This window comes from Rhipicephalus microplus, chromosome 3 (assembly GCF_043290135.1).
Source record: "Rhipicephalus microplus isolate Deutch F79 chromosome 3, USDA_Rmic, whole genome shotgun sequence".
In the NCBI taxonomy this organism is placed as follows: Eukaryota; Metazoa; Arthropoda; class Arachnida; order Ixodida; family Ixodidae; genus Rhipicephalus; species Rhipicephalus microplus.
In genome coordinates, this window is record NC_134702.1 from 85,374,258 (window position 1) to 85,397,282 (window position 23,025).

General features: G+C 49.9%; 1 protein-coding gene and 40 non-coding genes across 41 annotated transcripts in view; all 41 read right to left on the reverse strand.

Moving 5' to 3' along the window:
- The window catches only part of LOC119182706 (uncharacterized), a 168,776-nt gene extending 161,328 nt beyond the window's left edge, over window positions 1-7,448 (reverse strand). Inside the window, exon 1 of the mRNA XM_075887905.1 lies at window positions 6,377-7,448. Within this exon, the coding sequence (XP_075744020.1) occupies window positions 6,377-7,430 (1,054 nt within the window). The 5' untranslated portion in view covers window positions 7,431-7,448. The remainder of the gene's footprint in view (window positions 1-6,376) is intronic.
- TRNAE-UUC (transfer RNA glutamic acid (anticodon UUC)) lies at window positions 1,118-1,189 on the reverse strand. Its single transcript has one exon. It is a non-coding gene; the product is annotated as a tRNA-Glu (tRNA).
- Window positions 1,361-1,432, reverse strand: TRNAE-UUC (transfer RNA glutamic acid (anticodon UUC)). Its single transcript has one exon. It is a non-coding gene; the product is annotated as a tRNA-Glu (tRNA).
- On the reverse strand, window positions 2,492-2,563 carry TRNAQ-CUG (transfer RNA glutamine (anticodon CUG)). The gene has a single exon. It is a non-coding gene; the product is annotated as a tRNA-Gln (tRNA).
- TRNAE-UUC (transfer RNA glycine (anticodon GCC)) lies at window positions 2,569-2,640 on the reverse strand. The gene has a single exon. It is a non-coding gene; the product is annotated as a tRNA-Glu (tRNA).
- A 127-nt stretch (window positions 7,449-7,575) lies between the features above and the next one.
- TRNAQ-CUG (transfer RNA glutamine (anticodon CUG)) lies at window positions 7,576-7,647 on the reverse strand. Its single transcript has one exon. It is a non-coding gene; the product is annotated as a tRNA-Gln (tRNA).
- A 5-nt stretch (window positions 7,648-7,652) lies between these two features.
- On the reverse strand, window positions 7,653-7,724 carry TRNAE-UUC (transfer RNA glutamic acid (anticodon UUC)). The gene has a single exon. It is a non-coding gene; the product is annotated as a tRNA-Glu (tRNA).
- An 821-nt stretch (window positions 7,725-8,545) lies between these two features.
- TRNAQ-UUG (transfer RNA glutamine (anticodon UUG)) lies at window positions 8,546-8,617 on the reverse strand. The gene has a single exon. It is a non-coding gene; the product is annotated as a tRNA-Gln (tRNA).
- Window positions 8,618-9,347: 730 nt separating this feature from the next.
- TRNAE-UUC (transfer RNA glutamic acid (anticodon UUC)) lies at window positions 9,348-9,419 on the reverse strand. Its single transcript has one exon. It is a non-coding gene; the product is annotated as a tRNA-Glu (tRNA).
- A 171-nt stretch (window positions 9,420-9,590) lies between these two features.
- TRNAE-UUC (transfer RNA glutamic acid (anticodon UUC)) lies at window positions 9,591-9,662 on the reverse strand. Its single transcript has one exon. It is a non-coding gene; the product is annotated as a tRNA-Glu (tRNA).
- A 655-nt stretch (window positions 9,663-10,317) lies between these two features.
- On the reverse strand, window positions 10,318-10,389 carry TRNAE-UUC (transfer RNA glutamic acid (anticodon UUC)). The gene has a single exon. It is a non-coding gene; the product is annotated as a tRNA-Glu (tRNA).
- Window positions 10,390-10,723: 334 nt separating this feature from the next.
- Window positions 10,724-10,795, reverse strand: TRNAQ-UUG (transfer RNA glutamine (anticodon UUG)). Its single transcript has one exon. It is a non-coding gene; the product is annotated as a tRNA-Gln (tRNA).
- A 170-nt stretch (window positions 10,796-10,965) lies between these two features.
- On the reverse strand, window positions 10,966-11,037 carry TRNAQ-CUG (transfer RNA glutamine (anticodon CUG)). The gene has a single exon. It is a non-coding gene; the product is annotated as a tRNA-Gln (tRNA).
- Window positions 11,038-11,208: 171 nt separating this feature from the next.
- TRNAQ-CUG (transfer RNA glutamine (anticodon CUG)) lies at window positions 11,209-11,280 on the reverse strand. Its single transcript has one exon. It is a non-coding gene; the product is annotated as a tRNA-Gln (tRNA).
- A 5-nt stretch (window positions 11,281-11,285) lies between these two features.
- TRNAE-UUC (transfer RNA glutamic acid (anticodon UUC)) lies at window positions 11,286-11,357 on the reverse strand. The gene has a single exon. It is a non-coding gene; the product is annotated as a tRNA-Glu (tRNA).
- A 1,057-nt stretch (window positions 11,358-12,414) lies between these two features.
- TRNAQ-UUG (transfer RNA glutamine (anticodon UUG)) lies at window positions 12,415-12,486 on the reverse strand. Its single transcript has one exon. It is a non-coding gene; the product is annotated as a tRNA-Gln (tRNA).
- A 731-nt stretch (window positions 12,487-13,217) lies between these two features.
- Window positions 13,218-13,289, reverse strand: TRNAE-UUC (transfer RNA glutamic acid (anticodon UUC)). The gene has a single exon. It is a non-coding gene; the product is annotated as a tRNA-Glu (tRNA).
- A 336-nt stretch (window positions 13,290-13,625) lies between these two features.
- On the reverse strand, window positions 13,626-13,697 carry TRNAQ-UUG (transfer RNA glutamine (anticodon UUG)). The gene has a single exon. It is a non-coding gene; the product is annotated as a tRNA-Gln (tRNA).
- A 733-nt stretch (window positions 13,698-14,430) lies between these two features.
- TRNAE-UUC (transfer RNA glutamic acid (anticodon UUC)) lies at window positions 14,431-14,502 on the reverse strand. Its single transcript has one exon. It is a non-coding gene; the product is annotated as a tRNA-Glu (tRNA).
- Window positions 14,503-15,077: 575 nt separating this feature from the next.
- On the reverse strand, window positions 15,078-15,149 carry TRNAQ-CUG (transfer RNA glutamine (anticodon CUG)). Its single transcript has one exon. It is a non-coding gene; the product is annotated as a tRNA-Gln (tRNA).
- Window positions 15,150-15,319: 170 nt separating this feature from the next.
- TRNAQ-CUG (transfer RNA glutamine (anticodon CUG)) lies at window positions 15,320-15,391 on the reverse strand. Its single transcript has one exon. It is a non-coding gene; the product is annotated as a tRNA-Gln (tRNA).
- Window positions 15,392-15,396: 5 nt separating this feature from the next.
- On the reverse strand, window positions 15,397-15,468 carry TRNAE-UUC (transfer RNA glutamic acid (anticodon UUC)). Its single transcript has one exon. It is a non-coding gene; the product is annotated as a tRNA-Glu (tRNA).
- Window positions 15,469-15,802: 334 nt separating this feature from the next.
- TRNAQ-CUG (transfer RNA glutamine (anticodon CUG)) lies at window positions 15,803-15,874 on the reverse strand. Its single transcript has one exon. It is a non-coding gene; the product is annotated as a tRNA-Gln (tRNA).
- Window positions 15,875-15,879: 5 nt separating this feature from the next.
- TRNAE-UUC (transfer RNA glutamic acid (anticodon UUC)) lies at window positions 15,880-15,951 on the reverse strand. Its single transcript has one exon. It is a non-coding gene; the product is annotated as a tRNA-Glu (tRNA).
- An 895-nt stretch (window positions 15,952-16,846) lies between these two features.
- On the reverse strand, window positions 16,847-16,918 carry TRNAE-UUC (transfer RNA glutamic acid (anticodon UUC)). The gene has a single exon. It is a non-coding gene; the product is annotated as a tRNA-Glu (tRNA).
- A 336-nt stretch (window positions 16,919-17,254) lies between these two features.
- On the reverse strand, window positions 17,255-17,326 carry TRNAQ-UUG (transfer RNA glutamine (anticodon UUG)). Its single transcript has one exon. It is a non-coding gene; the product is annotated as a tRNA-Gln (tRNA).
- Window positions 17,327-17,739: 413 nt separating this feature from the next.
- On the reverse strand, window positions 17,740-17,811 carry TRNAQ-CUG (transfer RNA glutamine (anticodon CUG)). Its single transcript has one exon. It is a non-coding gene; the product is annotated as a tRNA-Gln (tRNA).
- Window positions 17,812-17,816: 5 nt separating this feature from the next.
- Window positions 17,817-17,888, reverse strand: TRNAE-UUC (transfer RNA glutamic acid (anticodon UUC)). Its single transcript has one exon. It is a non-coding gene; the product is annotated as a tRNA-Glu (tRNA).
- A 336-nt stretch (window positions 17,889-18,224) lies between these two features.
- TRNAQ-UUG (transfer RNA glutamine (anticodon UUG)) lies at window positions 18,225-18,296 on the reverse strand. The gene has a single exon. It is a non-coding gene; the product is annotated as a tRNA-Gln (tRNA).
- Window positions 18,297-18,705: 409 nt separating this feature from the next.
- Window positions 18,706-18,777, reverse strand: TRNAQ-UUG (transfer RNA glutamine (anticodon UUG)). Its single transcript has one exon. It is a non-coding gene; the product is annotated as a tRNA-Gln (tRNA).
- Window positions 18,778-19,191: 414 nt separating this feature from the next.
- TRNAQ-CUG (transfer RNA glutamine (anticodon CUG)) lies at window positions 19,192-19,263 on the reverse strand. Its single transcript has one exon. It is a non-coding gene; the product is annotated as a tRNA-Gln (tRNA).
- Window positions 19,264-19,434: 171 nt separating this feature from the next.
- TRNAQ-UUG (transfer RNA glutamine (anticodon UUG)) lies at window positions 19,435-19,506 on the reverse strand. The gene has a single exon. It is a non-coding gene; the product is annotated as a tRNA-Gln (tRNA).
- Window positions 19,507-19,511: 5 nt separating this feature from the next.
- Window positions 19,512-19,583, reverse strand: TRNAE-UUC (transfer RNA glutamic acid (anticodon UUC)). Its single transcript has one exon. It is a non-coding gene; the product is annotated as a tRNA-Glu (tRNA).
- Window positions 19,584-20,230: 647 nt separating this feature from the next.
- TRNAE-UUC (transfer RNA glutamic acid (anticodon UUC)) lies at window positions 20,231-20,302 on the reverse strand. The gene has a single exon. It is a non-coding gene; the product is annotated as a tRNA-Glu (tRNA).
- Window positions 20,303-20,473: 171 nt separating this feature from the next.
- On the reverse strand, window positions 20,474-20,545 carry TRNAE-UUC (transfer RNA glutamic acid (anticodon UUC)). The gene has a single exon. It is a non-coding gene; the product is annotated as a tRNA-Glu (tRNA).
- Window positions 20,546-20,715: 170 nt separating this feature from the next.
- On the reverse strand, window positions 20,716-20,787 carry TRNAE-UUC (transfer RNA glutamic acid (anticodon UUC)). Its single transcript has one exon. It is a non-coding gene; the product is annotated as a tRNA-Glu (tRNA).
- Window positions 20,788-21,121: 334 nt separating this feature from the next.
- Window positions 21,122-21,193, reverse strand: TRNAQ-UUG (transfer RNA glutamine (anticodon UUG)). The gene has a single exon. It is a non-coding gene; the product is annotated as a tRNA-Gln (tRNA).
- Window positions 21,194-21,607: 414 nt separating this feature from the next.
- Window positions 21,608-21,679, reverse strand: TRNAQ-CUG (transfer RNA glutamine (anticodon CUG)). Its single transcript has one exon. It is a non-coding gene; the product is annotated as a tRNA-Gln (tRNA).
- A 171-nt stretch (window positions 21,680-21,850) lies between these two features.
- TRNAQ-UUG (transfer RNA glutamine (anticodon UUG)) lies at window positions 21,851-21,922 on the reverse strand. The gene has a single exon. It is a non-coding gene; the product is annotated as a tRNA-Gln (tRNA).
- Window positions 21,923-22,169: 247 nt separating this feature from the next.
- TRNAE-UUC (transfer RNA glutamic acid (anticodon UUC)) lies at window positions 22,170-22,241 on the reverse strand. The gene has a single exon. It is a non-coding gene; the product is annotated as a tRNA-Glu (tRNA).
- Window positions 22,242-22,821: 580 nt separating this feature from the next.
- On the reverse strand, window positions 22,822-22,893 carry TRNAR-CCG (transfer RNA arginine (anticodon CCG)). Its single transcript has one exon. It is a non-coding gene; the product is annotated as a tRNA-Arg (tRNA).
- Window positions 22,894-23,025: the final 132 nt, after the last annotated feature.

The window sequence follows — 23,025 nt, forward strand, 5'->3', positions numbered from 1 at the left end:
TGGTACTGGTGTCTAATCATGGACAGTTTCGTCGTTGCCAGCTTTCGCTGCATCAGCAAAAATAAAAAGCAACGCCTCACCGAGATTTGGACTCAGATCACTGGATGGAGAGTTCAGAGTGCTAACCAATACACCAACAGAACACACTTTCCAACGCCGGCAATTGAATCCGGGCCTTCTTGGTTAAAGCCAGATATACTAGCCACTAGACCACGCCGGAGATGGCTCGAGGGAGCGAGCATCGGTACCGCGGTCTATTCGTGGACAGCGTCGTCGTTGCCAGCTTTTGCTGCATTAGGAAAAATAAAAAGCAAGGTCTCACCGAGATTTGAACCCGAATCGCTGTATTTAGACACCAGAGTGCTAACCATTACACCATGAGACCGCACTTTCCGATGCCGGAAATCGAACCTGGGCCTTCTGGGTTAAAGCCAAATATCCTAGCCACTAGACCACGCCGGAGATGGCGACAAGAGAACGAGCGCTAGTACTGGAGTCGATTCGCGGACAGTTTCGCCGTTGCCAGCTTTTGTTGCATTAGCAAAAATAAAAAGCAAGGTCTCACCGGGATTTGAACTCAGTTCCCTAGATTCAGACTCCAGAGTGCTAGCTGTTTCACCATGAGACCGCACTTTCCAACACCGGGAATGAAACCCGGGCCTTCTTGGTTTAAACCAGATATCCTAGCCACTAGACCATGCCACAGATGGCGCCAAGGGAATGAGCGCTAGTACTGGCGTCTGTTCGTGGACAGTTTCGTCGTTGCCAGCTTTGCTGCATTAGCACAAATAAAAAGCAAGGTCTCACCGAGATTTGAGCTCACATCGCTGGATTTAGAGTCCAGAGTGCTAACCATTACACCATGAGACCGCACTTTCCGACGCCGAGAAACGAACCCGGGCCTTCTTTGTGAAAGCCAGATATCGTAGCCACTAGACCACGCCGGTGATGAAGGCAAGAGAACGAGCACTGGTACCGGTGTCTAATCGTGGACAGTTTCGTCGTTGACAGCTTTGCTGCATTAGCAAAAATAAAAAGCAAGGTCTCACCGAGATTTCAACTCAGATCGCTGGATTCAAAGTCCAGAGTGCTAACCAAAACACCATGAGACCGCACTTTCCGACGCCGGGAATCGAACCCGGGCCTTCTGTGTGAAAGCCAGATATCCTAGCCACTAGACGACGCCGGAGATGAAGGCAAGAGAACGAGCGCTGGTACCGGTGTCTAATCGTGGACAGTTTCGTCGTTGGCAGCTTTCGCTGCATTAGCAAAATTAAAAAGCAAGGTCTCACCGAGAATTGGACTCGGTTCCCTAGATTCAGAGTCCAGAGTGCTAGCTGTTTCACCATGAGACCGCCCTTTCCAACACCGGGAATCGAACCCGGGCCTTCTGGGTGAAAGCCAGATATCCTAGCCACTAGACCACGCCGGAGATGACGGCAAGAGGACGAGCGCTGGTACCGGTGTCTAAACGTGGACAGTTTAGTCGTTGCCAGCTTTCGCAGCATTAGCAAAAATAAAAAGCAAGGTCTCACCGAGATTGGAACTATGATCGCTGGATGCAGAGTCCAGGGTGCTAACCATTACACCATGAGACCGCACTTTCCGAAGCCGAGAATCGAACCCGGCCTTTTTTGTGAAAGCCAGATATTCTAGCCACTAGACCACGCCAGAGATGGCTCAAGGGAGCGAGCATCGGTACCGCGGTTTATACGTTGACAGTTTCGTCGTTGCCAGCTTTTGCAGCATTAGCAAAGTAAAATGCAAGGTGTCACCGAGATTTGAACTTGGATCGCTGGATTCAAAGTGCAGAGTGCTAACCATTACACCATGAGACCACACTTTCCGACGCCGGGAATCGAAGCCGGGCCTTCTTAGTAAAAGCCAGATATCCTAGCTACTAGACCACGCCGGAAATGGCGACAAGCGACCGAGCGCTGGTACCGGTGTCTATTCACGGACAGTTTCGTCTTTGCCAGCCTTTGCTGCATTAGCAAAAATAAAGAGCAAGTTCTCACCGAGATTTGAACTCGGTTCCCTATATTCAGAGTCCAGGGTGCTAGCTGTTACACCATGAGACCGCACTTTCCAACACCGGGAATGAAACCCAGGCCTTCTTGGTAAAAGCCAGATATCCTAGCCACTAGACCATGCCAGAGATGGCGCCAAGGGAATGAGCGCTAGTACCGGTGTCTGTTCGCGGACAGTTTCGTCTGTCCAGCTTTGCTGCATTAGCAAAAATAAAAGCAAGGTCTCACCGAGATTTGAACTTAGATCGCTGGATTCAAAGTCTAGAGTGCTAACCATTACACCATGAGACCGCACTTTCCGACGCCGAGAATCGAACCAGGGCCTTCTTTGTGAACGCCAGATATCCTAGCCACTAGACCACGCCGTAGAAGGCTCAAGGCAGCGAGCATTGGTACCGCGGTCTAATCGCTGACAGTTTCGTCGTTGCCAGCTTTTGCTGCATTAGCAAAAATAAAAAACAAGGTCTCACCGAGATTTGAACTCGGATCGCTGGATTCAGAGTCCAGAGTGCTAACCATTACACCATGAGACCGCTCAATCCGACGCCGGGAATCGAACCCGGGTCTTCTTGGTGAAAGCCAGATATCCTAGCCACTAGACCACGCCGAAGACTTTTTTTTTTTTCTTTATTGCCTTTTAATAACCACAAGCAAAGGAAATACATACAAAATATGTACACTTACTAAAACACCAGCTTCAACTTGGCCAGTGCACTTGGTTTAAAAAGGCTTCACAGAAGCCAATTGGTCGAGCACAGGTAACCACTCGGGGGGTTCAGGCAGCGCTTTAAACACGTCTCGTGTATACAGCATACTCTCAACAAAATAGTCTCTCGCTGAACGTGCGTCTACACGCATATGTCGAACATCCATTCTTGTCCTCCACACACTATGCATGCAAAGCAACATTAACATGTCACTCGGCACTTCCCCTGCAGCTGCACACGGAAGAAAACGGATTCCAAAAGCGTTGATAGGTAGTTCTTTTTTTATAGTCCGTTGTAGTACGTCCCACAAGAACACAGCATCATGGCAGTCGAGAAAGATATGATTTATCGTTTCTGGTTTGCCGCAGATTAGACAGTTGACGGACCACGGTACAAAAAGCCCTTTACTTTTTAGCCATGGCAGTACAGGGAGAGTGCCGGTATGCACTTGAAAGAAGAATGTTTTGACAGAGGGTCTGACCGGCATTCTCTTAACACGTTTAAACACGTCACGCTCAGAACCTAGCCTGCACGAAGCTCGGTAGACGGGCACTGGCAGGAAGACATCAAGAAGGTCACGATACAGTTTCTTTTTAGTCACGTCGGACAAGTATTCGTACGAAAATCTTTCCTTGAGCAGGCGTGTAGCTGTAACTACTTCTCGCAAATAAGGACTGAGTGGTCCGGCTTCGAAGGAAAAAGATGACACGACGAAATCAGATAAGGGGGTCTGCAGTCTTGCTTGGATCACAGTTCTCAAGAAATTGTCAGTTTGATCTCGAGCGAACATGAATCTGCTCACCAACTGCTTAAAAAACAAATGCAAAAGCCCCAGACCACCATATTTTACCCTATGAAATAAATTGCACCGGCTCGTGCGCTCCCACTGCGACCCCCATATAAAGGTCGCGAATACTCGGTGCATTTTCTGGACCGAAGTGCGGGTCATGGTTAACACTTGTAATACATAAAACACTTTTGCAATCAGAAATACATTGCACACGGACGCTTTTGCAAACATTGATAAATTGCGACCTCCCCACTTATCAGTACAATTTTTAATGCGTTGACGTTCCTCAGACCAATACTCCGTAGCATTGCGGTAGTGATCCAAAGGCACACCGAGGTACTTTCCGGGCATGATTTTCCAATTCATGTTACAGTAAACTTCGGGTGTGCTTTGCCACTGGCCATGCCAAACGCCTAGACATTTTGGCCAACTAATTGCGCTGCCCGTTGCTGCACAGAATTCCCTAGCTATTCGTACAACTTCTTGCACACTTTCTTTGTCACTGCAAAACACTGCGACGTCATCAGCATAGGCTAAAATTCTAATTCCACTGGTCAGAAACGTATACCCTCTTATACTTGGTGATGCAAGTATTCGTAAACAGAAGGGCTCTAAGTAAAGCGCGAAAAGGAGTGGCGACAAGGCACAACCTTGCTTCACGCTCGAGCGCACAGGAATTGAAGCACTTACTTCTTTGTTGATTACTAAATTAGCCCTGCAGTCATGATACACCATTCTAACGCCTTCTGTAATGACAGTTCCTACATTCACATGTTCCAGCAATAAAAACAAAATTTCATGTACGACTTTATCGAACGCTTTGTGCAGGTCTAGCTGAATCATGGCCACGCGGTCATTATTTGCATCACAGCATTCTAGAATACTTCTGGTTACGTGTATATTTGTGAATATGGTTCTGCCCTTAATCCCACATGTCTGATGCGGGCCGACAAGGGATGTGACAACACTTTGGAGCCGTCTTGCTAGGACCTTCGTGTATATTTTATAGTCAGTGTTGCTCAAACTGATAGGTCGGTAGGATTCCACTGAAAGTAGCTTTGCGGGGTCATCAGTTTTGGGGATTAATACTACGTGTGCTGTCCTAAATGAATGAGGTGTTTGCTGCTTGTCGTAGCATTCTCTGATCACTCGGTGTAATGCCAGTGCCATTTCTGTCTTAAAAAATTTGTATATGGCAGCACCAAGCCCATCCGGCCCTGGTGACTTGCCGTTACCCAGGTTATCTATAGCTGATTCAATTTCTGCCACAGTGATTTCTACTTCCAGTAGCTCCCGCTCAGAGTCTTCCAATCTCGGCATAAGGGTCAGAAAGTCCTCTTTGAATCGTTCGGGGTCATTGATTGTATGGCTAAGGAGTTGCGTATAAAACTCGACAAAGGCGTGCTTTATCTGTTCGCGGTCCCGGGTAATGTAATTGCGGTATCGAATTTCATTTATCTCTTTGTTTGCTGCATGTTTCTTTTCTTCACTGAGCACCCGCTTAGTGGGCGTTTCACCCATCCACAGCCGTTCAGTGCGAGCCCTTATCATTGCTCCGCGGTACTTTTCGTCGTCGATGAATTCGAGCTTTGCTTTCGCCTCCTTTATTTCTTTCTTAAATTTTCCCGGCACTTCATTTTCTACGCTTAACATGTAGTCTAGTTCGCTTTGTAACTGCCTCTCTTGTTGCCTTTCCCGATTACGTAATACACAGGCTCTTTCAATCGCTATCATCTTTATATCACACTTCATTTGCTCCCACACAGCTATGAAGTTATTGGTCTCCAAACGAAGAGCATTTGAAAGACATTCTTTGGTTTTTGTGACAAATATTTCATCTTGCAGCAGCTTTTCATTAAATTTCCATAGAAACCAATTAAACTTCGCAGCCTTACGTTTTTCGCCAATGTTGACCTTGACCAGACAATGATCACTAAAACTAAGATGTTGAATTTGATAAGATGAGCATAGTGGCACCAACTTTGCCGACAAATATATTCTGTCTAACCTCGCGTGCGAATGACCTTGAAAGTGCGTATATCCTACTTCACCCTCTCGCGTCATTACATAACCGACATCTTCCAGCCCTGTCTCGTTCACTATTTTATTCAACAGCTCAGCGCTTCTATCGCGCACATTGAAGCTCGTTGTCTTATCCTCAGCTCTACAGACACAATTGAAGTCCCCTAGAACCACAACATTTCTTTCCGTTTTCAAGAATCCTTCAATCGCTCTGAAAAAAAATTCCCGTTCGTGCGATCTATTCGGTGCATAAACACACACAACGCGCCAAGGCATTCCAGAAACACTGAAGTCGCACACAACCAGCCTACCGCTATCGCAGGTAGACACATTTTCAACAACCGCGATACTACTACGTATGAAAACGACACAGCCTCCTGACCGCCCAACAGCATGACAAACGCAGACATTGTACCTAGAGCGAAAAACTTGAACCATTTGCTCCGTTTGTTCTTCACTTTCCATTTTAGTTTCTTGTACAGCCAGGAGGTCTATGTCGTTTTCTAACAAAATGCGACTAATCTGGCATTGTCTCCTGCGCGAACACAGGCCTCTTGAGTTCAACGTCGCGATGCAAATACCAGTTTTAAAGTTAGTCGCCATTTCTTGAAGGTTGTTTCGTCAGGTGTCATACTCACGTCGCAACAGTGGTTGCGTGTGCTCAGCGTAGAAAGCCTCGGAACGTCTCCTCCGCTACGGCGGGGCCGACGTTTGAGTGCCCCTACGGTCAGGAGACAGGTTTGGTCGTGGTTTAAAGGTGGGCCGACGACCAGTCGCCGTCTTTGTTGGAGGTTCATTGATGGCCGACGTGTCAACATTTCCGGTACGGTCAGGTGTTTCACGAGCTCGCTTAAAAGCGATAGCACCGGCCTTGGACATCTCGGCGTCCGTTGCTTCCGGGCCGCCCTCTCGCGCAGCTGAAGATGACTTGCTCGCTGCTGTAGCGTCGTTCTCTACTGCTGCCGTGTCTAAATTCGTTCCTGGCGCACCAGAGTGCTTGTCGCCTTTATTGGTAGATTCCAGTGCGGCCCCAGAAGACTGTTCAGGGGGCGTGGCAGGGCCTTCCGTATAACCGTCTTCCCTGCTCGCTTCTTCGGCATCCACGGCATCCATCAGGTGTTCAGACACTTCGTCTGTTTGGCCTGGGCCCGCAATGCTGGCGTACGACCTCACACAGTGGGCGTCATCGTGGCCATAGCGACGACAGACCCCACAGCGCGGCACGCGGCAATCCCGTCGAATGTGTCCGATAGCCCGGCATCGGAGGCATAGCGGTGCTCTGCCTGGAATTACGACGAGCGCCATATCCTCCGCAACTCGCAGTTGGTGTGGCAGGTCGTCCACGGACACGCCCGCGTGTAGCCTCAGCGTGACCGACCGCGTGGTTGAACCTTTATCATTGCAACCCTGCACCTTCCATTTATCTCTGCTTATCTCGGTCACTTTTCCGTAGGGCGTTAAGGCGACTCGCACAGCCTCGTCCGGCACGCCATGAAGAAGCCAGTACAACTTCAGCCGCACACCTCGATCACGGGGGTCAACCACCATACAGCGATGGTCCTTTAGATCAAAAGACTCCGCCGCCAGCATCTTCTTTTTACCCTCATCATCCTTGAACGTCACTGCCCATACATGATTCATTTGGTATGCCCCTAGGGCAACCACTTCCGGCAGCAGCGAAAGACGAGCAAGGCTGTCTCGGACATGCTCCACTCGATATGGCCTGGCTTTCAAGTTTCCGTGCAAAAAAACCGTGTGCAAAACGGAATCACCTGAAGGCAGCTGAGGCAGAACAACCTGGAAATCTTCGCCTGGCTTTTCGGTACACCTGATACCGCGGCCCACACGGGCCGCTGAAACCGCCCCTACGCGGGAGCACATGATAAACACGTCCGTTCACTGTCGTGGCCGGAAGTGGGAGACCACGCCGAAGACGGCACAAGGCAGCGAGCATCGGTACCGTGGTCTATTCGTTGACAGTTTCGTCGTTGAAAGCTTTTGCTGAATTAGCAAAGATAAAAAAGCAAGGTCTCACCGAGAATTGAACTCGAATCACTGGATACAGAGTCCAGAGTGCTAACCGTTACACCATGAGACCGCAATTTCCTACGCCGAGAGTCGAACCCGGGCCTTCTGGGTGAAAGCCAGATATCCTAGCCACTAGACCACGCCGGAGAGGAAGGCAAGAGAACGAGCGCTGGTACTGGTGTCTAATCATGGACAGTTTCGTCGTTGCCAGCTTTCGCTGCATCAGCAAAAATAAAAAGCAACGCCTCACCGAGATTTGGACTCAGATCACTGGATTGAGAGTTCAGAGTGCTAACCAATACACCAACAGAACACACTTTCCAACGCCGGCAATTGAATCCGGGCCTTCTTGGTTAAAGCCAGATATACTAGCCACTAGACCACGCCGGAGATGGCTCGAGGGAGCGAGCATCGGTACCGCGGTCTATTCGTGGACAGCGTCGTCGTTGCCAGCTTTTGCTGCATTAGGAAAAATAAAAAGCAAGGTCTCACCGAGATTTGAACCCGAATCGCTGTATTTAGACACCAGAGTGCTAACCATTACACCATGAGACCGCACTTTCCGATGCCGGAAATCGAACCTGGGCCTTCTGGGTTAAAGCCAAATATCCTAGCCACTAGACCACGCCGGAGATGGCGACAAGAGAACGAGCGCTAGTACTGGAGTCGATTCGCGGACAGTTTCGCCGTTGCCAGCTTTTGTTGCATTAGCAAAAATAAAAAGCAAGGTCTCACCGGGATTTGAACTCAGTTCCCTAGATTCAGACTCCAGAGTGCTAGCTGTTTCACAATGAGACCGCACTTTCCAACACCGGGAATGAAACCCGGGCCTTCTTGGTTTAAACCAGATATCCTAGCCACTAGACCATGCCACAGATGGCGCAAAGGGAATGAGCTCTAGTACTGGTGTCTGTTCGTGGACAGTTTCGTCGTTGCCAGCTTTGCTGCATTTGCACAAATAAAAAGCAAGGTCTCACCGAGATTTGAACTCAGATCGCTGGATTCAAAGTCCAGAGTGCTAACCATTACACCATGAGACCGCACTTTCCGACGCCGAGAAACGAACCCGGGCCTTCTTTGTGAAAGCCAGATATCGTAGCCACTAGACCACGCGGGATTAGCTCAAGGCAGCGAGCATCGGTACCGCGGTCTATTCGCTGACAGTTTCGTCGTTGCCAGCTTTTGCTGCTTTAGCAAAAATAAAAAGCAAGGTCTCACGAAGATTTGAACTCGGATAGCTGGATACAGAGTCCAGAGTGCTAACCGTTACACCATGAGACCACACTTTCCGACGCCAGGAATAGAACCCGGGCATTCTGGGTGAAAGCCAGATATCCTAGCCACTAGACCACGCCGGTGATGAAGGCAAGAGAACGAGCACTGGTACCGGTGTCTAATCGTGGACAGTTTCGTCGTTGCCAGCTTTTGCTGCATTAGGAAAAATAAAATCAAGGTCTCACCGAAGTTTGAACCCTAATCGCTGTATTAAGACTCCAGAGTGCTAACCGTTACACCATGAGACCGCAGTTTCCGACGCTGGGAATCGAACCCGGACCTTCTGGGTGAAAGCCAAATATGCTAGCCACTAGACCACGCCAGAGATGGCGACAAGAGAACGAGCGCTAGTACTGGAGTCTGTTCGCGGACAGTTTCGTCGTTGACAGCTTTGCTGCATTAGCAAAAATAAAAAGCAAGGTCTCACCGAGATTTGAACTCAGATCGCTGGATTCAAAGTCCAGAGTGATAACCAAAACACCATGAGACCGCACTTTCCGACGCCAGGAATCGAACCCGGGCCTACTGTGTGAAAGACAGATATCCTAGCCACTAGACCACGCCGGAGATGGAGGCAAGAGAACGAGCGCTGGTACCGGTGTCTAATCGTGGGCAGTTTCGTCGTTGCCAGCTTTCGCTGCATTAGCAAAATTAAAAAGCAAGGTCTCACCGAGAATTGGACTCGGTTCCCTAGACTCAGAGTCCAGAGTGCTAGCTGTTTCACCATGAGACCGCCCTTTCCAACACCGGGAATCGAACCCGGGCCTTCTGGGTGAAAGCCAGATATCCTAGCCACTAGACCACGCCGGAGATGACGGCAAGAGAACGAGCGCTGGTACCGGTGTCTAAACGTGGACAGTTTAGTCGTTGCCAGCTTTCGCTGCATTAGCAAAAATAAAAAGCAAGGTCTCACCGAGATTGGAACTATGATCGCTGGATGCAGAGTCCAGGGTGCTAACCATTACACCATGAGACCGCACTTTCCGAAGCCGAGAATCGAACCCGGCCCTTTTTTGTGAAAGCCAGATATTCTAGCCACTAGACCACGCCAGAGATGGCTCAAGGGAGCGAGCATCGGTACCGCGGTTTATTCGTTGACAGTTTCGTCGTTGCCAGCTTTTGCAGCATTAGCAAAGTAAAATGCAAGGTGTCACCGAGATTTGAACTTGGATCGCTGGATTCAAAGTGCAGAGTGCTAACCATTACACCATGAGACCACACTTTCCGACGCCGGGAATCGAAGCCGGGCCTTCTTAGTAAAAGCCAGATATCCTAGCCACTAGACCACGCCTGAAATGGCGACAAGCGACCGAGCGCTGGTACCGGTGTCTATTCACGGACAGTTTCGTCTTTGCCAGCCTTTGCTGCATTAGCAAAAATAAAAAGCAAGGTCTAACCGAGCTTTGAACCCGGATCGCTGGATTAAGAGTCCAGAGTGCTAACCGTTACACCATGAGACCGCACTTTCCGACACCGGGAATCAAACCCGGGCCTTCTGGGTGAAAGCCAAATATCCTAGCCACGAGACCACGCCGGAGATGGCGACAAGAGAGCGAGCGCTAGTACTGGAGTCTGTTCGCGGACAGTTTCACCGTTGCCAGCATTTGTTGCATTACCAAAAATAAAGAGCAAGTTCTCACCGAGATTTGAACTCGGTTCCCTAGATTCAGAGTCCAGGGTGCTAGCTGTTACACCATGAGACCGCACTTCCCAACACCGGGAATGAAACCCAGGCCTTCTTGGTAAAAGCCAGATATCCTAGCCACTAGACCACGCCAGAGATGGCGCCTAGAAAATGAGCGCTAGTACCGGTGTCTGTTCGCGGACAGTTTCGTCTGTCCAGCTTTGCTGCATTAGCAAAAATAAAAGCAAGGTCTCACCGAGATTTGAACTCAGATCGCTGGATTCAAAGTCTAGAGTGCTAACCATTACACCATGAGACCGCACTTTCCGACGCCGAGAATCGAACCAGGGCCTTCTTTGTGAACGCCAGATATCCTAGCCACTAGACCACGCCGTAGAAGGCTCAAGGCAGCGAGCATTGGTACCGCGGTCTAATCGCTGACAGTTTCGTCGTTGCCAGCTTTTGCTGCATTAGCAAAAATAAGAAACAAGGTCTCACCGAGATTTGAACTCGGATCGCTGAATTCAGAGTCCAGAGTGCTAACCATTACACCATGAGACCGCTCAATCCGACGCCGGGAATAGAACCCGGGTCTTCTTGGTGAAAGCCAGATATCCTAGCCACTAGACCACGCCGAAGACGGCACAAGGCAGCGAGCATCGGTACCGTGGTCTATTCGTTGACAGTTTCGTCGTTGAAAGCTTTTGCTGAATTAGCAAAGATAAAAAAGCAAGGTCTCACCGAGAATTGAACTCGAATCACTGGATACAGAGTCCAGAGTGCTAACCGTTACACCATGAGACCGCAATTTCCGACGCCGAGAGTCGAACCCGGGCCTTCTGGGTGAAAGCCAGATATACTAGCCACTAGACCACGCCGGAGATGACAAGAGAACGAGAGCTGGTACCGGTGTCTATTCGTTGACAGTTTCGTCGTTGCCAGCTTTTGCTGCATTAGCAAAAATAAAAAGTCTCACCGAGATTTGAACTCGGATCGCTGGATTCAGAGCCCAGAGTGCTAACCGTTACACCTTGAGACCGCACTTTCCGACGCCGGGAATAAACCCGGGCCTTCTGGGTGAAAGCCAGATATCCTAGCCACTAGACCACGCCGGAGAGGAAGGCAAGAGAACGAGCGCTGGTACTGGTGTCTAATCATGGACAGTTTCGTCGTTGCCAGCTTTCGCTGCATCAGCAAAAATAAAAAGCAACGCCTCACCGAGATTTGGACTCAGATCACTGGATGGAGAGTTCAGAGTGCTAACCAATACACCAATAGAACACACTTTCCAACGCCGGCAATCGAATCCGGGCCTTCTTGGTTAAAGCCAGATATACTAGCCACTAGACCACGCCGGAGATGGCTCGAGGGAGCGAGCATCGGTACCGCGGTCTATTCGTGGACAGCTTCGTCCTTGCCAGCTTTTGCTGCATTAGCAAAAATAAAAAGCAAGGTCTCACCGAGATTTGAACCCGAATCGCTGTATTTAGACACCAGAGTGCTAACCATTACACCATGAGACCGCACTTTCCGATGCCGGGAATCGAACCTGGGCCTTCTGGGTTAAAGCCAAATATCCTAGCCACTAGACCACGCCGGAGATGGCGACAAGAGAACGAGCGCTAGTACTGGAGTCGATTCGCGGACAGTTTCGCCGTTGCCAGCATTTGTTGCATTAGCAAAAATAAAAAGCAAGGTCTCACCGGGATTTGAACTCAGTTCCCTATATTCAGACTCCAGAGTGCTAGCTGTTTCACAATGAGACCGCACTTTCCAACACCGGGAATGAAACCCGGGCCTTCTTGGTTTAAACCAGATATCCTAGCCACTAGACCATGCCACAGATGGCGCAAAGGGAATGAGCGCTAGTACTGGTGTCTGTTCGTGGACAGTTTCGTCGTTGCCAGCTTTGCTGCATTTGCACAAATAAAAAAAGCAAGGTCTCACCGAGATTTGAACTCAGATCGCTGGATTCAAAGTCCAGAGTGCTAACCATTACACCATGAGACCGCACTTTCCGACGCCGAGAAACGAACCCGGGCCTTCTTTGTGAAAGCCAGATATCGTAGCCACTAGACCACGCGGGATATGGCTCAAGGCAGCGAGCATCGGTACCGCGGTCTATTCGCTGACAGTTTCGTCGTTGCCAGCTTTTGCTGCTTTAGCAAAAATAAAAAGCAAGGTCTCACGAAGATTTGAACTCGGATAGCTGGATTCAGAGTCCAGAGTGCTAACCGTTACACCATGAGACCACACTTTCCGACGCCAGGAATAGAACCCGGGCATTCTGGGTGAAAGCCAGATATCCTAGCCACTAGACCACGCCGGTGATGAAGGCAAGAGAACGAGCACTGGTACCGGTGTCTAATCGTGGACAGTTTCGTCGTTGCCAGCTTTTGCTGCATTAGGAAAAATAAAATCAAGGTCTCACCGAAGTTTGAACCCTAATCGCTGTATTTAGACTCCAGAGTGCTAACCGTTACAACATGAGACCGCACTTTCCGACGCTGGGAATCGAACCCGGACCTTCTGGGTGAAAGCCAAATATGCTAGCCACTAGACCACGCCGGAGATGGCGACAAGAGAACGAGCGCTAGTACTGGAGTCTGTTCGCGGACAGTTTCGTCCTTGCCAGCTTTGCTGCATTAGCAAAAATAAAAAGCAAGGTCTCACCGAGATTTGAACTCAGATCGCTGGATTCAAAGTCCAGAGTGATAACCAAAACACCATGAGACCGCACTTTCCGACGCCAGGAATCGAACCCGGGCCTTCTGTGTGAAAGCCAGATATCCTAGCCACTAGACCACGCCGGAGATGGAGGCAAGAGAACGAGCGCTGGTACCGGTGTCTAATCGTGGACAGTTTCGTCGTTGCCAGCTTTCGCTGCATTAGCAAAATTAAAAAGCAAGGTCTCACCGAGAATTGGACTCGGTTCCCTAGATTCAGAGTCCAGAGGGCTAGCTGCTTCACAATGAGACCGCCCTTTCCAACACCGGGAATGAAACCCGGGCCTTCTTGGTGAAAGCCAGATATCCTAGCCACTAGCCTATGCCACAGATGGCGCCAAGGAAATGAGGGCTAGTACCGATGTCTGTTCGTGGACACTTTCGTTGTTGCCAGCTTTGCTGCAAAAGCAAAAATAAAAAGCAAGGTCTCACCAAGATTTGAACTCAGATCGCTGGATTCAAAGTCCAGAGTGCTAACCATTACACCATGAGACCGCACTTTCCGAAGCCGAGAATCGAACCCCGGCCTTCTTTGTGAAAGCCAGATATCCTAGCCACTAGACCACGCCAGAGATGGCTCGAGGGAGCGAGCATCGGTACCGCGGTCTATTCGTCGACAGTTTCGTCGTTGCCAGCTTTTGCAGCATTAGCAAAAGTAAAATGCAAAGTGTCACCGAGATTTGAACTTGGACCGCTGGATTCAAAGTCCAGAGTGCTAACCATTACTCCATGAGACCACACTTTCCGACGCCGGGAATCGAAGCCGGGCCTTATCAGTGAAAGCCAGATATCCAAGCCACTAGACCACGCCTGAAATGGCGACAAGCGACCGAGCGCTGGTACCGGTGTCTCTTCGCGGACAGTTTCGTCATTGCCAGCCTTTGCTGCATTAGCAAAAATAAAAAGCAAGGTATAACCGAGATTTGAACCCGGATCGCTGGATTCAGAGTCCAGAGTGCTAGCCGTTACACCATGAGACCGCACTTTCCGATACCGGGAATCGAACCCGGGCCTTCTGGGTGAAGGCCAAATATCCAAGCCACTAGACCACGCCGGAGATGGCGACAAGAGAGCGAGCGCTAGTACTGGAGTCTATTCGCGGACAGTTTCGCCGTGTCCAGCATTTGTTGCATTAGCAAAAATAAAAAGCAAGGTCTCACCAAGATTTGAACTCGAATCGCTGTATTTAGACTCCAGACTGCTAACCGTTACACCATGAGACCGCACTTTCCGACACCGGGAATCAAACCCGGGCCTTCTGGGTGAAAGCCAAATATCCTAGCCACTACACCACGCCGGAGATGGCGACAAGAGAGCGAGCGCTAGTACTGGAGTCTGTTCGCGGACAGTTTCGCCGTTGCCAGCATTTGTTGCATTACAAAAAATAAAGAGCAAGGTCTCACCGAGATTTGAACTCGGTTCCCTAGATTCAGAGTCCAGGGTGCTAGCTGTTACACCATGAGACCGCACTTTCCAACACCGGGAATGAAACCCAGGCCTTCTTGGTGAAAGCCAGATATCCTAGCCACTAGACCATGCCAGAGATGGCGCCAAGGGAATGAGCGCTAGTACCGGTGTCTGTTGGCGGACAGTTTCATCTGTCCAGCTTTGCTGCATTAGCAAAATAAAAGCAAGGTCTCATTGAGATTTGAACTCAGATCGCTGGATTCAAAGTCTAGAGTGCTAACCATTACACCTTGAGACCGCACTTTCCGACGCCGAGAATTGAACCAGGGCCTTCTTTGTGAAATCCAGATATCCTAGCCACTAGACCGCGCCGGAGATGTCTCAAGGCAGCGAACATCGGTACCGCGGTCTATTCGCTGACAGTTGCGTCGTTGCCAGCTTTTGCTGCATTAGCAAAAATAAAAAGCAAGGTCTCACCGAGATTTGAACTCGGCTCGCTGGATTCAGAGTCCAGAGTGCTAACCCTTACACCATGAGACCGCACTCTCCGACGCCGGGAATCGAACCCGGGCCTTCTTTGTGAAAGCCAGATATCCTAGCCACCAGACCGCGCTGAAGATGTCTCAAGGCAGCGAACATCGGTACCGCGGTCTATTCGCTGACAGTTTCGTCGTTGCCAGCTTTTGCTGCATTAGCAAAAATAAAAAGCAAGGTCTCACCGAGATTTGAACTCGGATCGCTGGATTCAGAGTCCAGAGTGCTAACCATTACACCATGAGACCGCAATTTCCGACGCCGAGAATCGAACCCGGGCCTTCTGGGTGAAAGCCAGATATACTAACCACTAGACCACGCCGGAGATGACGACAAGAAAACGAGTTCTAGTACCGGTGTCTATTCGCGCACAGTTTCGCCGTTGCCAGCTTTTGTTGCATTAGCAAAAATAAAAACCAAGGTCTCAGCGAGATTTGAACTCGGTTCCTTGGTTCAGAGTCCAGAGTGCTAGCTGTTACACCATGAGACCGCACTTTCCAACACCGGGAATGAAACCCGGGCCTTCTTGGTGAATCCAGATATCCTAGCCACTAGACCACGCCGGAGATGGCTCGACGGAGCGAGCATCGGTACCGCGGTCTACTCGTTGACAGTTTCGTCGTTGCCAGCTTTTGCTGCATTAGCAAATATAAAAAGCAAGGTCTCACCGAGATTTGAACTCGGATCGCTGGATTCAGAGTCCAGAGTGCTAACCGTTACACCATGAGACCGCACTTTCTGACGCTGGGAATCGAACCCGGGCCTTCTGGGTGAAAGCCAGATATCCTAGCCACTAGACCACGCCGGAGATGACAGCAAGAGAACGAGCGCTGGTACCGGTGTCTTATCGTGGACAGTTTAGTCGTTGCCAGCTCTCGCTGCATTAGCAAAAATAAAAAGCAAGGTCTCACCGAGATTTGAACTCAGATCGCTGGACGCAGAGTGCCGAGTGCAAACCATTACACCAATAGAACACACTTTCCAACACCGGGAATGAAACCCGGGCCTTCTTGGGGAAAGCCTGATATTTTAGCCACTATACAATGCAAGATGGCGCCAAGGGAATGAGCGCTAGTACCTGTGTCTGTTCGCGGACAGTTTCGTCGTTGCCAGCTTTGCTGCATTAGCAAAAATAAAAAGCAAGGTCTCACCGAGATTTCAGCTCAGATCGCTGGATTCAAATTCCAGAGTGCTAACTGTTACACCATGAGACCGCACCTTCCGACGCCGGGAATCGAACCCGGGCATTCTTTGTGAAAGCCAGATATCCTAGCCACTAGACCACGCCGGAGATGGCTCAAGGCAGCGAGCATCGGTACCGCGGTCTATTCGCTGACAGTTTCGTCGTTGCCAGCTTTTGCTGCATTAGAAAAAATAAAAAGCAAGGTGTCACCGAGATTTGGACTCGGATCGCTGGATTCAGAGTCCAGAGTGATAACCGTTACACCATGAGACTGCAGTTTCCGACGCCGGGAATCGAACCCGGGCATTTTTTGTGAAAGCCAGATATCCTAGCCACTAGACCACGCCGGAGATGGCTAAAGGCAGCGAGCATCGGTACTGCGATCTATTCGCTGACAGTTTCGTCGTTGCCAGCTTTTGCTGCATTAGCAAAAATAAAAAGCAAGGTTTCACCAAGATTTGAACTCGGATCGCTGGATTCAGAGTCCAGAGTGCTAACCGTTACACCATGAGACTGCAGTTTCCGACGCCGGGAATCGAACCCAGGCCTTCTGGGTGAAAGCCAGATATTCTAGCCACTAGGCCACGCCGGAGATGAAGGCAAGAGAACGAGCGCTGGTACCGGTGTCTAATCGTGAACAGTTTCGTCGTTGCCAGCTTTTGCTGCATTAGGAAAAATAAAAAGCAAGGTCTCACCAAGATTTGAACTCGAATCGCTGTATTTAGACTCCAGAGTGCTAACCGTTATACCATGAGACCGCACTTTCCGATGCCGGGAATCGAACTCGGGCCTTATGGGTGAAAGCCAAATATCCTAGCCACTAGACAACGCCGGAGATGGCGACAAGAGAACGAGCGCTAGTACTGGAGTCTGTTCGCGGACAGTTTCGTCGTTGCCAGCTTTGCTGCATTAGCAAAAATAAAAAGCATTGTCTCGCCGAGATTTGAACTCAGATCACTGGATTCAAAGTCCAGAGTGCTAACCATTACACCATGAGACCGCACTTTCCGACGCCGAGAATCGAACCCGGGCCTTCTTTGTGAAAGCCAGATATCCTAGCCATTAGACCACGCCGGAGATGGCTCAAGGCAGCGAGCATTGGTACCGGTGTCTAATCGTGGACAGTTTCGTCGTTGCCAGCTTTTGCTGCAATAGGAAAAATAAAAAGCAAGGTCTCACCGAGATTTGAACCCGAATCGCTGTATTTAGACTCCAGAGTGCTTACCATTACACCATGAGACTGCACTTTCCGACGCCGGGAAATGAACCTGGGCCTTCTGGGTGAAATCCAAATATTCTAGCCACTAGACCACGCCGGAGATGGCGACAAGAGAACGAGCACTAGTACTGGAGTCTATTCGCAGACAGTTTCGCCGTTGCCAGCTTTTGTTGCATTAGCAAAAATAAAAAGCAAGGTCTCACCGAGATTTGAACTCGGATCGCTGGATTCAGAGTCCAGAGTGCTAACTATTACACCATGAGACCGCACTTTCCGACGCCGGGAATCGAACCCGGGCCTTCTGGGTGAAGGCCAGATATCCTAGCCACTAGACCACGCCTGAAGTGACGGCAAGAGAACGAGCGCTGGTACCGGTGTCTAAACGTGGACAGTTTAGTCGTTGCCAGCTTTCGCTGCATTAGCACAAATAAAAAGCAAGGTCTCACCGAGATTTGAACTAAGATCGCTGGATGCAGAGTGCAGAGTGCTAACCAGTACACAAATTGACCACACTTTCCTACGCCGGGAATCGAACCTCGGCCTTCTGTGTGAAAGCCAGATATCTTAGCCACTAGACCACGCCAGGGATGGCTCGAGGAAGCGAGCATCGGTACCACGGTCTATTCGTTGACAGTTTCGTCATTGCCAGCTTTTGCAGCATTACCAAAAGTAAAATGCAAGGTGTCACCGAGATTTGAACTTGGATCGCTGGATTCAAAGTCCAGAGTGCTAACCATTACACCATGAGACCACACTTTCCGACGCCGGGAATCGAAGCCCGGGCCTTCTGGGTGAAAGCCTGATATTTTAGCCACTAGACAATGCAAGATGGCGCCAAGGGAATGAGCGCTAGTACCTGTGTCTGATCGCGGACAGTTTCGTCGTTGCCAGCTTTGCTGCATTAGCAAAAATAAAAAGCAAGGTCTCACCGAGACTTCAGCTCAAATCGCTGGATTCAAAGTCCAGAGTGCTAGCTGTTACACCATGAGAACGCACTTTACAACACAGGGAATGAAACCCGGGCCTTCTTGGTGAAAGCCAGATATCCTAGCCACAAGACAATGCAAGATGGCGCCAAGGGAATGAGCGCTAGTACCGGTGTCTGTTCGTGGACAGTTTCGTCGTTGTCAGCTTTGGTGCATTAGCAAAAATAAAAAGCAAGGTCTCACCGAGATTTGAACTCAGATCGCTGGATTCAAAGTCCAGAGTGCTAACCATTACACCATGAGACCGCACTTTCCGACGCCGAAAATCGAACCCAGGCATCCTGGGTGACAGCCAGATATCCTTGCCACTAGACCATGCCGGAGATGGCGACAAAAAAACGAGCGCGTGTACCGATGTCTATTCGTGGACAGCGCCGTCGTTGCCAGCTTTTGCTGCATTAGCAAAAATAAAAAAGCAAGGTCTCACCAAGATTTGAACTCGTATCACTGGATTCAGAGTCCACAGTGCTAACCATTACACCATGAGACCGGACTTTCCAACACCGGGAATGAAACCCGGGCCTTGTTGGTGAAAGCCAGATATTCTAGCCACTAGACCACGCCAGAGATCGCGACATGGGAATGAGTGCTAGTACCGGTGTGTTTTCGCGGACAGTTTCGTCGTTTCCAGCTTTTGCTGCATTAGGAAAAATAAAAGCAAGGTCTCACCGAGATTTGAACTTGGATCGCTGGATTCAGAGTCCAGAGTGCTAACCGTTACACCATGAGACCGCACTTTTCAACACAAGGAATGAAACCCGGGCCTTCTTGGTGAAAGCCAGATATCCTAGCCACTAGACCATGCCAGAGATGGCGCCAAGAGAATGAGCGCTAATACCGGTGTCTGTTGGCGGACAGTTTCGTCGTTGCCAGCTTTTGCTGCATTAGCAAAAATAAAAAGCATGGTCTCACCGAGATTTCAACTCAGATCGCTGGATTCAAAGTCCAGAGTGCTAACCATTACACCATGAGACCGCACTTTCTGACGCCGGGAATCGATCCCGGGCCTTCTGGGTGAAAGCCAGATATCCTAGCCACTAGACCACGCCGGAGATGGCTCGAGGGAGCGAACATCGGTACCGCGGTGTATTCGTAGACAGCGTCGTCGTTGCCAGCTTTTGCTGCATTAGGAAACATAAAAAGCAAGGTCTCACCGAGATTCGAACCCGATTCGCTGTATTTAGACTCCAGAGTGCTAACCTATAATCCTTGAGACCGCACTTTCCGACGCCGAAAATCGAGCCCAGGCTTCCTGGGTGACAGCCAGATATCCTAGCCACTAGACCCTCCGGAGATGGCGACAAGAAAACGAGCGCTGGTACCGATGTCTATTCGTGGACAGCGTCGTCGTTGCCAGCTTTTGCTGCATTAGCAAAAATAAAAAGCAAGGTCTCACCGAGATTTGAACTCAGATCGCTGGATCCAGAGTGCTAACCATTACACCATGAGACCGCCCTTTTCGACGCCGAGAATCGAACCCGGGCCTTTATTGTGAAAGTCAGATATTCTAGCCACTAGACCACGCCAGAGATAGCTCAAGGCAGCGAGTATCGGTACCACGGTCTACTCGTTGAGATTTTCGTCGTTGCGCGCTTTTGCTGCATTAGCAAAAATAAAAAGCAAGGGCTCACCAAGATTTGAACTCGTATCGCTGGATTCAGAGTCCAGAGTTCTAACCGTTACACCATGAGACCTCACTTTCCGACGCCGGGAATTGAACCCGGGCCTTCTGGGTGAAAGCCAGATATCCTAGCCACTAGACCACGCCAGAGCTGACGGCAACAGAACGAGCGCTGGTAATGGTGTCTATTCGTGGACAGTTTCGTCGTAGCCAGCTTACGCTGCATTAGCAAAAATAAAAAGCAAGGTCTCACCGAAATTTGAACTCAGATCACTGGATGCAGAGTGCAGAGTGCTAACCATTACACCTATAGACCACACTTTCCGACGCCGGGGATCGAACCCGGGCCTTCTTTGTGAAAGCCAGATATCCTAGCCACTAGACTACGCCGGAGATCGCTCAAGGCAGCGAGCATCGGTACCGCGGTCTATTCGCTGACAGTTTCGTCGTTGCCAGCTTTTGCTGCATTAGCAAAAATAAAAAGCAAGGTCTCAGTGAGATTTGAACTAGGATCGCTGGATTCAAAATCCAGAGTGCTAACCATTACACCATGAGACCGCACTTTTCGACGCCGGGAATCGAACCCGGGCCTTCTGGGTGAAAGCCAGATATCCTAGCCACTAGACCACGCCAGAGATGGCGACAAGAGAACGAGCGCTAGTACCGGTGTCTATTCGCGAACAGTTTCGCCGTTGCCAGCTTTTTTAGCATTAGCAAAAATAAAAAGCAAGGTCTCACCGAGATTTGAACTCGGTTCCCTGGATTCAGAGTCCAGAGTGCTAGCTGTTACACCATGAGAACGCACTTTACAACACAGGGAATGAAACCCGGGCCTTCTTGGTGAAAGCCAGATATCCTAGCCACAAGACAATGCAAGATGGCGCCAAGGGAATGAGCGCTAGTACCGGTGTCTGTTCGTGGACAGTTTCGTCGTTGTCAGCTTTGGTGCATTAGCAAAAATAAAAAGCAAGGTCTCACCGAGATTTGAACTCAGATCGCTGGATTCAAAGTCCAGAGTGCTAACCATTACACCCTGAGACCGCACTTTCCGACGCCGAAAATCGAACCCAGGCATCCTGGGTGACAGCCAGATATCCTTGCCACTAGACCATGCCGGAGATGGCGACAAAAAAACGAGCGCGTGTACCGATGTCTATTCGTGGACAGCGCCGTCGTTGCCAGCTTTTGCTGCATTAGCAAAAATAAAAAAGCAAGGTCTCACGAAGATTTGAACTCGTATCACTGGATTCAGAGTCCACAGTGCTAACCATTACACCATGAGACCGGACTTTCCAACACCGGGAATGAAACCCGGGCCTTGTTGGTGAAAGCCAGATATTCTAGCCACTAGACCACGCCAGAGATCGCGACATGGGAATGAGTGCTAGTACCGGTGTGTTTTCGCGGACAGTTTCGTCGTTTCCAGCTTTTGCTGCATTAGGAAAAATAAAAGCAAGGTCTCACCGAGATTTGAACTCGGATCGCTGGATTCAGAGTCCAGAGTGCTAACCGTTACACCATGAGACCGCACTTTTCAACACAAGGAATGAAACCCGGGCCTTCTTGGTGAAAGCCAGATATCCTAGCCACTAGACCATGCCAGAGATGGCGCCAAGAGAATGAGCGCTAATACCGGTGTCTGTTGGCGGACAGTTTCGTCGTTGCCAGCTTTTGCTGCATTAGCAAAAATAAAAAGCATGGTCTCACCGAGATTTCAACTCAGATCGCTGGATTCAAAGTCCAGAGTGCTAACCATTACACCATGAGACCGCACTTTCCGACGCCGAGAATCGAACCCGGGCCTTCTTTGTGAAAGCCAGATATCCTAGCCACTAGACCACGCCGGAGATGGCTCAAGGCAGCGAGTATCGGTACCGCGGTCTATTCGTTGAGAGTTTCGTCGTTGCCCGCTTTTGCTGCATTAGCAAAAATAAAAAGCAAGGTCTCACCAAGATATGAACTAAGATCGCTGGATTCAGAGTCCAGAGTGCTAACCGTTACACCATGAGACCGCACTTTCTGACGCCGGGAATCGATCCCGGGCCTTCTGGGTGAAAGTCAGATATCCTAGCCACTAGACCACGCCGGAGATGGCTCGAGGGAGCGAACATCGGTACCGCGGTGTATTCGTAGACAGCGTCGTCGTTGCCAGCTTTTGCTGCATTAGGAAACATAAAAAGCAAGGTCTCACCGAGATTCGAACCCGATTCGCTGTATTTAGACTCCAGAGTGCTAACCTATAATCCTTGAGACCGCACTTTCCGACGCCGAAAATCGAGCCCAGGCTTCCTGGGTGACAGCCAGATATCCTAGCCACTAGACCATGCCGGAGATGGCGACAAGAAAACGAGCGCTGGTACCGATGTCTATTCGTGGACAGCGTCGTCGTTGCCAGCTTTTGCTGCATTAGCAAAAACAAAAAGCAAGGTCTAACCAAGATTTGAACTCGGATCGCTGGATTCAGAGTCCAGAGTGCCTACCATTACACCATGAGACCGCACTTTCCAACACCGGGAATGAAACCCGGGTGTTCTTGGTGAAAGCCAGATATCCTAGCCACTAGACCACGCCAGAGATCGCGACATGGGAAAGAGTGCTAGTACCGGTGTGTTTTCGCGGACAGTTTCGTCGTTTCCAACTTTTGCTGCATTAGGAAAAATAAAAAAGCAAGGTCTCACCGAGATTTGAACTCGGTTCCCTGGATTCGGAGTCCAGAGTGCTAACTGTTACACCATGAGACCGGACTTTCCAACACCGGGAATGAAACCCGGGCCTTGTTGGTGAAAGCCAGATATCCTAGCCACTAGACAACGCAAGATGGCGCCAAGGGAATGAGCCCTAGTACCGGTGTCTGTTCGCGGACAGTTTCGTCG